The sequence below is a fragment of the Pan paniscus genome, chromosome 5, assembly GCF_029289425.2.
Source record: "Pan paniscus chromosome 5, NHGRI_mPanPan1-v2.0_pri, whole genome shotgun sequence".
Taxonomy (NCBI): domain Eukaryota; kingdom Metazoa; phylum Chordata; class Mammalia; order Primates; family Hominidae; genus Pan; species Pan paniscus.
This window is the reverse complement of record NC_073254.2, coordinates 49,608,835-49,621,895: the sequence shown is the minus strand read 5'-3', so window position 1 is coordinate 49,621,895 and position 13,061 is coordinate 49,608,835. Positions and strand designations below refer to the sequence as shown.

Here is a 13,061-nt window from a genome sequence, read left to right as displayed (position 1 = left end):
AATGGAGAAACTCAATGACACCAGAAGCTAGTTATTTGAAAAGATCATATTGATCAACCTCTAGGCATGGATCAGGAAAAAAGAGAAAAAACACAAATTAAGAGTATCAGAAATAAGAGAAGTGACTTAATGACAGATTTTACAAGTAATAGAAGGATATTGTAAGAGATTATTATAAACAACTTTGCCCGGCTGGATGTGATGGCTCATGCCTGTAATCTCAGCACTTTGAGAGGCCGAGGTCGGTGGATGATTTGAAGTCAGGAGTTCGAGACCAGCCTGGCCAACATGGTGAGACCCCCGTCTTTACTAAAAATATAAAAATTAGCCAGGCATAGTGGTGGGCGCCTGTAATCCCAGCTACTCGGGAGGCTGAGGCAGGAGAATCACTTGAACCTGGGAGACAGGGGCTGCAGTGAGCCGAGATTGCACCATTGCACTCCAGCCTGGGTGACACAGCAAGACTCCATCTCAAAAAAATATATAGAAAATTTAAAAAAATTTAAAAAAAAACTTTGCCAATGCCAATTTAAAGATGGAGTGGGGAAGGGTGATGAATAGGCAGAGCACAGAGGATTTTTAGGGCAGTGAAAACTCTGTAGGACACTATAATGATGGATACACATCATTATACATTTGTCCAAACTCACAGAATGTACGACACCAAGAGAGAACCCTCATGTAAATGATGTACTTTGGGTGATTGTGATGTGTCATTGTTGGTTCATCAATGGCAACAACTGCACCACACTCGTAGAGGATATTGATAATGGGGGAGGTCTACACATGTTGGGGCAGGGAGTAGATGAGAAATCTGTATCTTCCTTTCCGTTTTGCTGTAAACCTAAAACTGCTCTTAAAAAATAAAGTCCTTTTAAAAAATATATTTTTTTCATAGAGATGAGGTCTTGCAATGTTGCCCAGGCTGGTCTCAAACTACTGGGCTCAAGTGGTCCTCGTGTCTGAGCCTCCCAAAGTGCTGGGATTACAGGCATGAGCCACCACACCTGGCCTAAAGTCCTTTAAAAAAAAAAAAAAAAAGCTCAAAAGGCTTGCACAGACACCACTAAATGAGACATCTGGATGATAAATAAGTACATGAAGAAATGCTCAACAATTGGTCATCAGGGAAATGCAAGTTAAAACCACAACAAGGAACCATCACACACTCACTAGAATGACTTTTTTTTTTAATTGACAGTTCCAAGTGTTGGTAAAGATGTAGAACAACTGAAACTTTCATACACTGCTGGTGGAAATATAAAATGGTACACCCACTTTGGAGAAATGTTTGACAGTTTCTTACAAAATTAAACACCATATCATCCAGTAATCCTACTCCTGGATATTTACCCAAGATAAACTAAGATATATGTCCACAAAAAGATATACTAGGATGTTTACAGGAGTTTTATTCATAATAGTAAAAAACTAGAAATAGCCCAAAGTCCATCAACAGATAAAAGGATAAACTGTGATATATTCATACAATGGACTTCTACTCAGCAATTAAAAGGAACAAGCTACTGATAGATGCCATGGCATGGATAAATCACATAGACATGCTGAGTCATAGAAGTCAGACACAAAAGACTACTGTTATGAACTGATTGTGTCCCTCGCAAAATTCGTAAGTTGAAATCCTTTCCTACAATGTGACTGTATTTGGAGATGGGGCCTTTAAAGAGGTAATTAAAGTTAAATGAAGTCAAAGGGCCAATAAGTCAAATCCAATAGGAACCTATTGAATTGGGGCTCTAACCCAATAGGACTAGCATCCTTATAAAAAGAGGAAGAGACACCAAAGATGTGTGTGTCCTGAGAAAAGGCCATGTGAGGACACAGCCGGAAGACAGCCATCTGCAAGCCAAAGAGAGAGGCCTCAGAAGAAACCAAACCTGCCGACATCTTCATCTTGGACTTCCAGTCTTTAAAACTGTAAAAAATAAATTTCCATTGCTTAAGCCACCCAGTCTGTGGTATTTTTTGGCAGCTCTACCTGCCAAATACAACTACATATTGTACAATTCTATTTATATGAAGTTTTAGAACAGGTAAGGCAGATCAGTGGTTGCCTGGGCCCTGGGATAAGGAGACAGATATTGACTGCAAACGGGGACAAGGAAACCTTTGGGGATGATGGAAATATTCTGTTTTACTGTGGTGGTGGCTGCATGGATATATGTATTTGTAAAACATCAAAATGTACACTTAAAATTGGCACATTTATGAAAATTATACCTCAATAAAGTTGATTTTAAAAGAAAATATTTCTCTGTGGAATGTGGATGTCTGATATTCAGAAAAGGAAACAAAATATTTGGTAAAAAGCATAGACAAACTATGGAATGGAATGTAAGGGAGTTGTGAAGTCTGCCAGTGCTTCATAACTTCCATTCTGCAATTTTGAATGTTTAGAGAGGTGCATTCCCAGCACACAAGGCTTTGCATAGTCTCGCCCCTAAGTCCAAAGTGGGATGCAGATGGAGCTCTATATGCTAAAGGCCCCTGGAATCATAACCGTGTGTTTCCTAAAGTTTATTCATCAAAACAGCCAACATTAAACATTAATCAACTAGTACAAAAATTGTATGTTCTTAAAAAAAAAAAAAGCCGGGCTCGGTGGCTCATGCCTGTAATCCCAGCACTTTGGGAGGCAGAGGCGGGCGGATCACGAGGTCAGGAGATCGAGACCACTCTGGCTAACATGGTGAAATCCCGTCTCTACTAAAAATACAAAATTAGCCGGGCATGGTGGTGGGTGCCTGTAGTCCCAGCTACTCGGGAGGCTGAGGCAGGAGAATGGCGTGAACCCGGGAGGCGGAGCTTGCAGTGAGCGGAGATTGCGCCACTGCACTCCAGCCTGGGCGACAGAGCAAGACTCCGTCTCAAAAATAAAAATAAAAAATAAAAAATAAATGCTGAATACAAAATCTTGTATCTTTCTTACCAACTCTCCATTTCTATCATCAACTGACGCTGAAGTTTTATTTAGCTGGATCCTTCGGGGTGTCCTGTTCTCCGACTTGAACCGGGCGTGGCATCAGAGCCCCTCTGGGATGCTTGACTTACAGTAACCAAAGATCCTCATTATGGCACTAGAGAGTGTTTGCCCTAGTTAGGATAACTACTTTCTAACACGCAGCTCCTGTTTCTTTTCTTACTATACACTAGAAAAGAGAGATGTGGATTAGATTATTTTAAGGTGTTTTCCAGCTATCCCCACCGCCCCGCCCCGCCCCGCTCCGCTCTGAGCTTATATTAGGTTCATTCATGACTTCACTCGTTCATCATTCAGCTACATGATAAGGTATCTCTCCGTGCCCAGCTATGTATAAGGGCTAGGGGTGCAGCAGTGGAGACGGACAGGGTGCGTGCCCTCATGGTGCTCACATTTCAGCGCGGGTGGGGAGCGGCAAGCATCCCAAAACAAACCAGCTTCAACAAGAATGTACTGGTTGGATGCTGGGGAATCTCGGGCAGGAGGGTGGGCTTCAGGGGCTCCCTGCCTCTCCACGCTTAGTGAAGCTGGTAGTCAGGCGGCCTCCCACTCCAGCAGGACAAAGTCTGGAGCAGGAAGGACTCTCACTTTCCAAAAAACTCCTGATGAAGTACAAAGAGGAGGGACTTTGCCGAAAGCCGCTACAGCTGACCTCTCCTTGTGCCTCGTTGGCCTGACTTGTGTCACGTGCTTTTATTTGAACCAATCACTGTAAGGGAGACAGAACCTGTGGACCAATCAAGCTTCTCCATGGAACTGGGTGTGGTGGGAATCAGTTGGGCGTGCCTCGGGGGACCAAAAATTAGTTACTGCTTATTCTAGTTGTCTTAAATTAACTCGAAGGTGCACGTAATAAACTTAAACAGTAGTTCAAGACAGCTGATAACGCTTTAACAGCTTCCAGACGTACTGACTTCAAATATTGGCGTTAACTGCAAACTAGGGAGTATCTTAACACGAAACAAATCAGGAATGCCAAGAGGTTTCACTCCATGTCTGTTATGAGAGGCGGTCAGGAAAGGCTGCTTTCGGGAGGCAAATCTTGAGCTGTCTCTGGAAGCACACAGCTTGGCTTTGAGTTCCCAGCCCTGAGATTTCCCAGCTGGTTAAGTCCCTTAAGTTCTGGAAGCTTCAGTTTCCTCTCCTGTTAAATGGGCACTATAGTAGCTTTTATGTAGGATTTGTAAGATAACTAAATGAGATACTATACGTGAAGTCCTTTTAGTACAGTGCCTAGCATATAATGAGTGCTCAATATATTTTGGGTATCATTATTATTTAACTTGTGCAGAGTCATCCCAACTGCCAACATCACTAGATAGAAGTGGATAGTTCTCTGTTTCTGACCCACCCCTTCATCTTCTCAGAATCTGATTTTAGGTCGCAGTTGATCAAGTATAGGAGTACTTTGTTACAGGTATTTGTCAAGATTCTGTTCACTAGTATTTCTTTTCTCCCATGCTTCTCCAGCACTGTAGCTTCAGAAGGTGATAGAAAAGTCAGGTTAAGGGTTCTGAAGTCAGACTCCCTGGGTTCAAGACCCTGGCTTACCACTTACTCACTCTATGGCCTTGGGGGGATATTTAAGTTCTCCTCATCTGTAAAGTGGTGTAAAAACAACATATTTGTCATAGGGTTGTTGTGTGTATGGTAGGAACATGTCTACGTGAAGGGCTCCCCAAGGTCCTAGCATTATGGTAAGCACTTGATAGATGTCTCTTGTATTATTACCATTTCATTTATCAACCATGACTCCTGACTCTACTCCTGTTGTCAGTCCCAATCCCTCTTCTTAACTCCAGGTGCTTATTTCCAGATACCTGCTGAACAATTCCTCATAAAGATCCAGCCAAAACTTAATTCTCAATCTATCCTAAAATACACCTTAAAAACACCCATCCACTCTCCTCATTCCCCAAATCTCCTCCTCCTCCTTACAACCGTTCTTTCCATTAAGGTCAGCACCTGTGGGAAACAAAAGGTTTTGTTCCCTGTTTTAAGAGTTCCAGACATTAGAAAGCCTTGCTCCCCCACCCCCTCACTCCCAAATTCTCAGAGTTTCAGGGCACTTCCACTCAACATAAGGGAAATGAGGCCAGAGCTGTGACGTGACTTGCCCAGGGTCACTAGCAAGTGGGAAGCAGAAGAAATCCATGCCTCCTGCCTTCAAGGTGACTATCCTTCCACCATCCCATGGTTTGCAGTTTCTCTGAGCCATTGAATCGCCCTGCCATGGTTGTCCTAAGGGCCCCCTCAGCAGGCTCACAGTCCTGGAAGTTGGGGAGGGGCGACTGGGGGTGCCCAAGTAGTTCTTGAAACAACCAAAAATCAGATTTTTCATAAGCTGAATCTCTTGTTTATCCTGAGTTGTGTGAGGGTGGGGGAGACGGGGGAGGTTAGCTCCTTTGAGAGTTTCCAAGCATTATGAGCAAAGTCAAACCCAAACTGAAGGATATGAGTCATTCTGAGTGTGCCTCTGTTGGCCACAAATGGGTACAAGAGATGTAAATTCTGCAGAGGTTGTGAGTGGCTTAGCCAGTGTTTTTCAATGAGAAATTCCACAGCATGGAATTTGAGGGTGCCCAAGGGAGCTCTCTGTGCCTCTTACTGCAATCCCATCTCTGTTAGCCCTGACAGATCTCAGGTGAGTAACTCTGCAACTGATTGGTGCTACACAGGGGGCCACATAGGCTTCAGACACCAAAACAGCCATCTAGCTCATTGCGTTCCACTTCCTCAGACTATTGAAGTCACAAAATTCCTGCCATTCCTGAGCTTGTAACAGAGACTCAGACCCAGTGACCTCCTTTTGTTCCTGCTGGGGACTGCAGCCCCTCTGCAAGTTTAAACTGTTCAAATGAGCTCTGGCTTCATCTTAGAGACGCTGTCGGTGAAGGAAAGGGGAGTGGAGAGGCGGTACTGGGAAGGACTTACAAGGTGAAAAAGGATGGCCACGACTTTCCCCATTCCCCTGCCACACCGCTGTGGAAAGAAAAAAAGTCCCAGAGAAAAACTGGAGTATAAAACTGTTCTCTCTTTATGGAGACAGAAAATAAAATAGAGGTTACCAGGGTCTGGAGGGAGCAAGGGACAGGGAATTATTGTTTAATGATTACAGAGTTTTTGTTGGGGGCGATGAAAAAGTTTTGGGTATAGATAGTGGTGATGATTACATACCATTGTGAATTTATTTTATTTAATGCCACTGAATTGTACACACTTACAAATGGTTAAAATGATAAATATTATGCCATGTACTTGGCCACACACACAAAAAAACTACAATAATGTCCTAAACACCCTCCCCCCACATTTCTTTTGAGATGGACTTCAAATAGGCTGGCCCTCGAATCTGTGCGGCTGGGTTCTTTGTCAGGAGATCATTATGCTTTGCTTTAAGCTGGTGGTTCTAAAGAATTATGGATGACACAAATGACTGAAACTGATTTATTTCTCAAGTGTTTGAGGTTCCTTCATCCCTACCCAATAATGTCTAGTCAGGAAAAGCTTGTCTTAACCAAAGTCAGAAAAATAAAAGAAAATGCACAAGCCATCATCTAAAGTAGACCCTGGTTTAAGAAAATCTCAGATTTGGAAAACAAATTGGAGACTGATGATTTGCCTTATGAAAGATCGCTTCCCTTAACAAAAGAGTTTACTCAAAAGTTCTTTAAGAAGAGAGCCCCCGGTGCATTTAATGATGTTATTGGATTAAAAAAATCATCTGGACCATTGAAGGGCACTGCACTGTAAATATATGAATACATTGTATTGTGTTGTTAAGAGTGGGAATAAAAGAGTCAGGATTCTTTGACAAATGGAGCATTTTGGCCTGAAGTAACACAAAGAGAGAGCAAGATGAGTTTTCTTGGCCTAAAATCCTGGCGGCTTTCTGGAAAGGCTTTGGGAGTTTATGTGATTTATTTAAGACCAGCTAAGCCCAAGGCCTGTGATACATCCATTTTGAGAAAAGGCCTGTGCCAAATTTAGGGTCAAAGTTCTAACGCTGCTCATGCTAACCCCCATCACCTGCCCATTTAATCATAAAGGTTCTCAGACGTGAGCTCAGCTCTGTCCTGCAATGGCAGAAAAATATATCTGTTGCCAGAAAGTGGATTCTCCAGTGATGAAGAATGATCCTTATTTATGTCTGCATAGGTACATTCTGGGGCCCATAAAGGTTTAATTGTCCCTCTAACTAGTTTTTTAAAAAACCCACAAAGAGGCTGCCAGCTTTCCCCAGAGTTTAAAACCAACTGAATGCGGTTCTGTGGAAACTGCTTTAAGTGTGCAACTCGCGCCGTGTCCTGGGGCACAAGGCGTGATTGTTTTGGGGACTCAAAAGATGCAGCTCTTAGGAGTACTTTTAAAGTCAGTTTTTGTGGCTTTCGGCTGCTGCTGACCCTGGGTTGCTCTGCAGAGAGAGAGAGAGAAACTCCTTCATCTAGGAGCCAGGTTCTAAGTTACTCCCATGGTGCCACTGCCCCCTGCTGCCACCTTCTGATTGGGGGTGGGAGGCACTCCAGTGTCACAGGGCCTCAAAAGTCCTTTTCTCTCAGACATTGTCTTTGCTGGTTTAAAAGGCTCTCTCAGGAAGCTAAGGACAGAGGAGACACAGAAAGAGAGAAAACATGGCTATATGCTTATGAGACAAAAAGAGAAAGACAGACCCTGGTAACCGAGACTGGATCCAGAGAGAGATACTTTGCTTGACATCTTGGGTGTGTGAGGGGAGCAGTGGCCCATTCTCTGTCACTCCCCTTACAATGCAGTCTCCCCTGTTCATTCATTCCATAATTATTGATTGGACACCTATTACGTCCCAGGCACAACAGTGAATAAAATGCACACAGTCCCTGCTCCCAGAAAGCTTAGTCTCATGGGAGAGTCACATTTCAATAAAGGTTAAGTATGCCAACAAACATATGATTACAAAATGTGATGAGTGCTATGGAGAAAACATGCAGGGTGTTGAGAGAAGCTAATGGAGGGCCATGGAAGGTCCTCTGAGGAAGTTAGGCCTTGTAAGCTAGTTCTGAAGGATGAGAGTCAGGGAGGCGAAAGGGGCTTTTAGAGCAGGGAGAAACATGCTAGGTGGAAGGAACAGCATATGCAAAGACCCTGAGGTCGGAAGAGCAGAGCCTGTGAGGTGTTGCTAATGGAGTGAGATGTGGCTAGAAAAGGAGGCAGTAAACATTGCTCCCAGAATCTTCTTTGTCTTCCGCTTTGAGCCTCCTCCCTTAGAGATTTGTAATGGTTTTCCCATCCATCACACTTCACATTCAGCTTCAAAGGACCACCTCCAGACTGCCCCCAGATTCCCTCAACCCTTCTCCTACTCTTGGGTTCTGTGGAGAAAACACATTTGTCAAAAGACTAAAGCAAATAGTTTTGACGTGCGGTTCTGTATCATAAGGGAGGCTATAATGAAGTCAGTCCGAGTTTACATGACTCCAAATGGTTCCATTTAAATGTCCCACCCTGTATTTATGTGTCCCTACCACTTTAGTTGACTGTTTATCTTCCAGTATACTCGACTGTACTTGCATCTTGGCCTTTATTTAACTTCATCCCTTACTTTCTCCATTCCATGCCCTATCATTTACATTTTTCTTTAGGAAATGTAAATATTTATTTACAGTATTAGCTTTTACTCTTGCATACCTCTATACATTACAGAGTAAACAGACGGTGATATGGGTTCTAGTCCTGAATTTTCCATAAACTGGTGGTGACCTTAGCCAAGTCATTTAACCTCACTGAGCCTAAAATGTTTCTTTGTAAAGTGAGGGGTTTTTCATTTTTGTTTTGTTTTAGTTAGCAGATTTGTATCCAGGATTCCTCTTAAATTCTGTGATTCTCTACCTCTTACAGCCACCTCCAAGTATGTCGCTTGTATCTTTGTCTTTATACACCCCTCTTTCAGAATGTCTTTGTGGATAGGACTGACTTTCTACATAATGTGCTTTTGTGGGGTAGTGTACACAGAATAGTATTTAATAATGAGAATAGACCACACTACTGGGCTTGAGTTAAAGCTCTCATATGTGAGAACATGGTTGAAGAATAGGAAAATTCTAGTTGCAGGCCTGAAATTACCATGAACTGCTTCTCAAACTGGGTTGTAGGCACCCATAGGGATATACAGAGGTGTACCAACAAGTACAGGAAGCCCTTCCTCCTGGAACAAGAATTCTATTCAAAGATTTGAGGGAGGGGCCAGGCGCAGTGGCTCACGCCTGTAATTCCAGCACTTTGGGAAGCCAAGGTGGGCAGACTGCTTGAGCTCAGGAGTTTGAGACCAGCCTAGGCAACATGATGAAACCCCGTCTCAACAAAAAATGCAAAAATTAACAGGGTGTGGTGGCACACACTTGTAGTCCCAGCTACTTGGAGGAATGAGGCAGGAGGATTGCTTGAACCCAGGAGGTCGAGGCTGCAGTGAGCCAAGATTGTACCACTGCACTCCAGCCTGGGGGACAAAGTGAGCCTCTATCTCAAAAAAAAAAAAAAAAAAATGAGGAAGGGAAATAGACTTTAGTATTAAAACAAATGGATGTATTATGAATAGAAAAGTCATACAACATCTTGGTAGAAAAAGGGAACCCTGGGCTGGACAACTTTGGTCATATTTCAGTGTAAGAGGAAACAGGGCTTCTCTTCTGTTCTTGGGTTGCTTGGAAATACTTGCATTATGGGTCATTTGAGGTATGTGCACTTTAATAGGGCAAAGGTGTGAAGTTATCCAGGAGGGGCATTCCTGCTAAATAATGGGCATACGTAGAAACTTCAGTTTTACCCATTAGAAGAGTTTAAAGAGGGTCCTGAGGTTGAGGGAGAGCCAGGCCTAACATAAACCAAAGACCAAATGAGTTAGAGAATTTTTTTTCTTTCTTTTTTTTTTTTTTTACAGGGTCTTGCTGTGTTGCCGAGGCTGGTCTCAAACACCTGGCCTCAAACTCTTGGCGTCAAGTGATCCCCACCCGCCTTCGCTTCCAAGAGTGTTTTGTTTTTTTAGACAGAGTCTCGCTCAGCTGCCCAGGCTGGAGTGCAGTGGCACGATCTCAGCTCACTGAAACCTCTGCCTCCTGGGTTTAAGCGATTCTTCTGCCTCAGCCTCCTGAGTAGCTTGGATTACAGGCGCCCACCACCATGCCCAGCTAATTCTTGTATTTTAATAGAGACAGGGTTTCACCATGTTGGCCAGGCTGGTCTTGAACTCCTGACCTCAGGTGATCTGCCTGCCTCGGCCTCCCAAAGTGCTAGGATTACAGGCGTGAGCCACCGAGCCCAGCCGAGTTAGAGAATCTTACTGAGGACCCTGGCTAAAGGCTAGGCTTGAACTGACCCAAACACTAGCAAGATCTTTCACCCTTTCTCAGTCCTCAGGTAGCACTTCTTGTTCATAGCCCCGGCCCTGGTACTTACCATGCCATTATATGTTATATTTTATTGTGTACATAATAGATACCAGAGTCAAGGAGGTCGTGTGAATTAAGAAAAAGTATCTGATCAAGAGTCAAGATCTTGCTTACTGTGTGACTTTTGGTTACTCTCTGAAACCTCTTTGATCCCCAGCTTGTTCACCTTTCAGACAGTCCAGTATAACACCTGCCTTGCCTACTGAATGAGATTGTGTGCAGAGCATATAGATCTGCGATGTAAAAGTATTCTGTAAATCATTACAGAGAAATCAGTTATTAACTAAGACCCCAAAGGGAAGAAGTGCATATCTCTTACTTGATCTTTCTACTCCCCTCAACCTCTAACTTTTGCTTGGTTGGTTCTGATGACTATTAATGATAAAGATCATGAAATGCTGTACCTGGGCTGACCCTGGGAAAACTAATTTTGTCTTTCTCTGCTACCTCCTTTCCCTCCTCTTCTGGCTTCGGTCCCCTCCCCACTCTCCACCCTCCCCCAACCCCCTCTCACACTACCATGTGCTCCTGGACTGCTATTTCTTCCCACTGACCTTCCCAGACAATTCGAATATTAAGAGAATATTTAAATAGACAATTTAACATATATGAAAGAATTGTTAGAGGAATTTCAGACATCAGTAGGGAGTTTTACAGCAATGCAATTTTTGTGGGGGAAACGAACTGGTGTTATTCTGGAAACTTTCCCAGAAGTAAAAATGCCAAATGGAATTCCTGATTTGCATTTTTAAAGAGAAATCAATAACCCAGCCTAAATATCTCCCTATGTAATAAGGAAGCATCATATTTCATTGAACTCTTTGCCGAAGTCATCATGCAACTTCCTCCCACTTCTGGTGGTTTTAGGGTGAAGGCTGGCCTGCTTCACAGCTGGCATCCCTGAGGGAAATAGCAGGAGAGGGCGAGGAGGAGGAAGGGGTAGGTTTGGTATGGATGAGTCTGAGATGCTCTGGATAAACAGTAACTTGGCTAGGCCACTCCCCTGGTATATGCCTGGGCCTCAAGGTGGAATGGACTTTTTTTAAGCACAAATGCTTTTGGGTGTCTTTATAATTTCCCCCTCCAAACCCAAGAGTTGTGCAAGAAACATCCACACTCCACACTAACAAGGCAAAGGTTGTTTTTGTTTGTTTGTTTGTTTGTTTTTTGAGACGGAGTTTTGCTCTTGTTGCCCAGTCCGGAGTGCAATGGCGTGATCTCGGCTCACCGCAACCTCTGCCTCCCAGGTTTAAGCGGTTCTCCTGCTGCAGCCTCCTGAGTAGCTGGGATTACAGGCATGAGCCACCACGCCCAGCTAATTTTGTATTTTTAGTAGAGACGGGGTTTCTCCATGTTGGTCAGGCTGGTCTCAAACTCCTGACCTCAGGTGATCCACCCGCCCCGGCTTCCCAAAGCCCTGGGATTACAGGTGTGAGCCACCACGCCTGGCCTTGTTTTGTTTTTTTGAGACAGAGTCTCGCTCTGTTGCCCAGGCTGGAGTGCAGTGGCGCAATCTCAGCTCACTGCAACCACGGCCTCCCGGATTCAAGCAATTCTCTGCCTCAGCCTCCCGAATAGCTGGGAATGCAGGCGCCCGCCACCACGCCCGGCTAATTTTTGTATTTTTAGTAGAGTCGGGGTTTCACCATGTTGGCCAGGCTGGACTCGAACTCCTGACAGGAGATCTGCTGGACTCAGGTGTCAGCCACCGCGCCCGGATTCTTACCATAATACTTTCATCTTTTGTTTTGTTACTGTACACTTTTATGGTAAGAAGTCATGACAGAGTAATAAAGAGGGACGGGAGCAGGTGAAGAGGAAACGCTTCCTTTCTATTTTCTCAGGCTGGGGCACTCCAGGTCTTCACATCACTGCAAGGGCGACAGAGTAGACTTAGAGTCAAGAAAGGCAAGGGCTAGAGCCCAGGAGGCGGAGGGCGACCACGGGCGGAGACCCCAGTGGGCAGAGCCTGGCCCCAGCCCTGGCGGCTCCTCCGCTTCTCCCACATGTGAGCTTCTCCCACATGTGAGGAAAGAGCGCAGCCCCTGCGCCCCTGTGGCACACGCTGTGAAACAACCCTCCTGGGTGTGGCTCGGCTTCTCGGCTGTCCAAACAGCCTGAAGAAAAGCCCCAGGCATGCTCTGGCCTCGTCTCAGCAGTTCCAGGCCATCCTTCTCGAGGGGCGGGAGCTGACCGGCATGAACCGGCCGCAGCGAGCCGCTCGAGGCCTGGTTGGCTTCGAGCTCAGGAGGGACGCACGAGCCTGCCGCTTCCGGCTCTGGCGGGGGGGCACGTGCCCCGCCCCGTTGCCCCGGCGACCGCGGCGGTTTGTTCTCAGGCCCCGGCTTTTCCCACCGCGCGACGCCCCAACCCGCCGCTCCGCCGCGGTGGTACGCTCCAGGCCGCCAGGCCGCGAGGCCCCCGAGCGGACGCCAGTGGATGACCCGCGGCGGGGGAGGAGGAGGGGAGGAGGAGGTGACGGCCTGGGAGCCGGAGGCGGGCCTGGGCCGGCGTTTCGGGCGAGGGGGGCACCTCGCCGCGAAGGAAGGGGCCTTCCCACGCTTCCCGCCCTGCGCCGGGCTTCTGTGGCCTTAGTTTCCTCGTTGCCGCCCAGCGCTCCACTTCTGTCCCACTCTCGA

At 45.5% G+C, this 13,061-nt stretch overlaps 1 protein-coding gene across 3 annotated transcripts in view; it reads left to right on the top strand.

Moving 5' to 3' along the window:
- Positions 1 to 4,563: 4,563 nt before the first annotated feature.
- Positions 4,564 to 13,061, top strand: part of TCP11 (t-complex 11) — a 30,886-nt gene continuing 22,388 nt past the window's right edge. Inside the window, exon 1 of one of the 3 annotated variants that reach the window (XM_003808532.5) lies at positions 4,564 to 12,897. In XM_003808532.5, the coding sequence (XP_003808580.4) occupies positions 12,621 to 12,897 (277 nt within the window). In that variant the 5' untranslated portion in view covers positions 4,564 to 12,620. The remainder of the gene's footprint in view (positions 12,898 to 13,061) is intronic. The other 2 variants (XM_008960599.5, XM_055113493.2) reach the window with 2 other exon arrangements.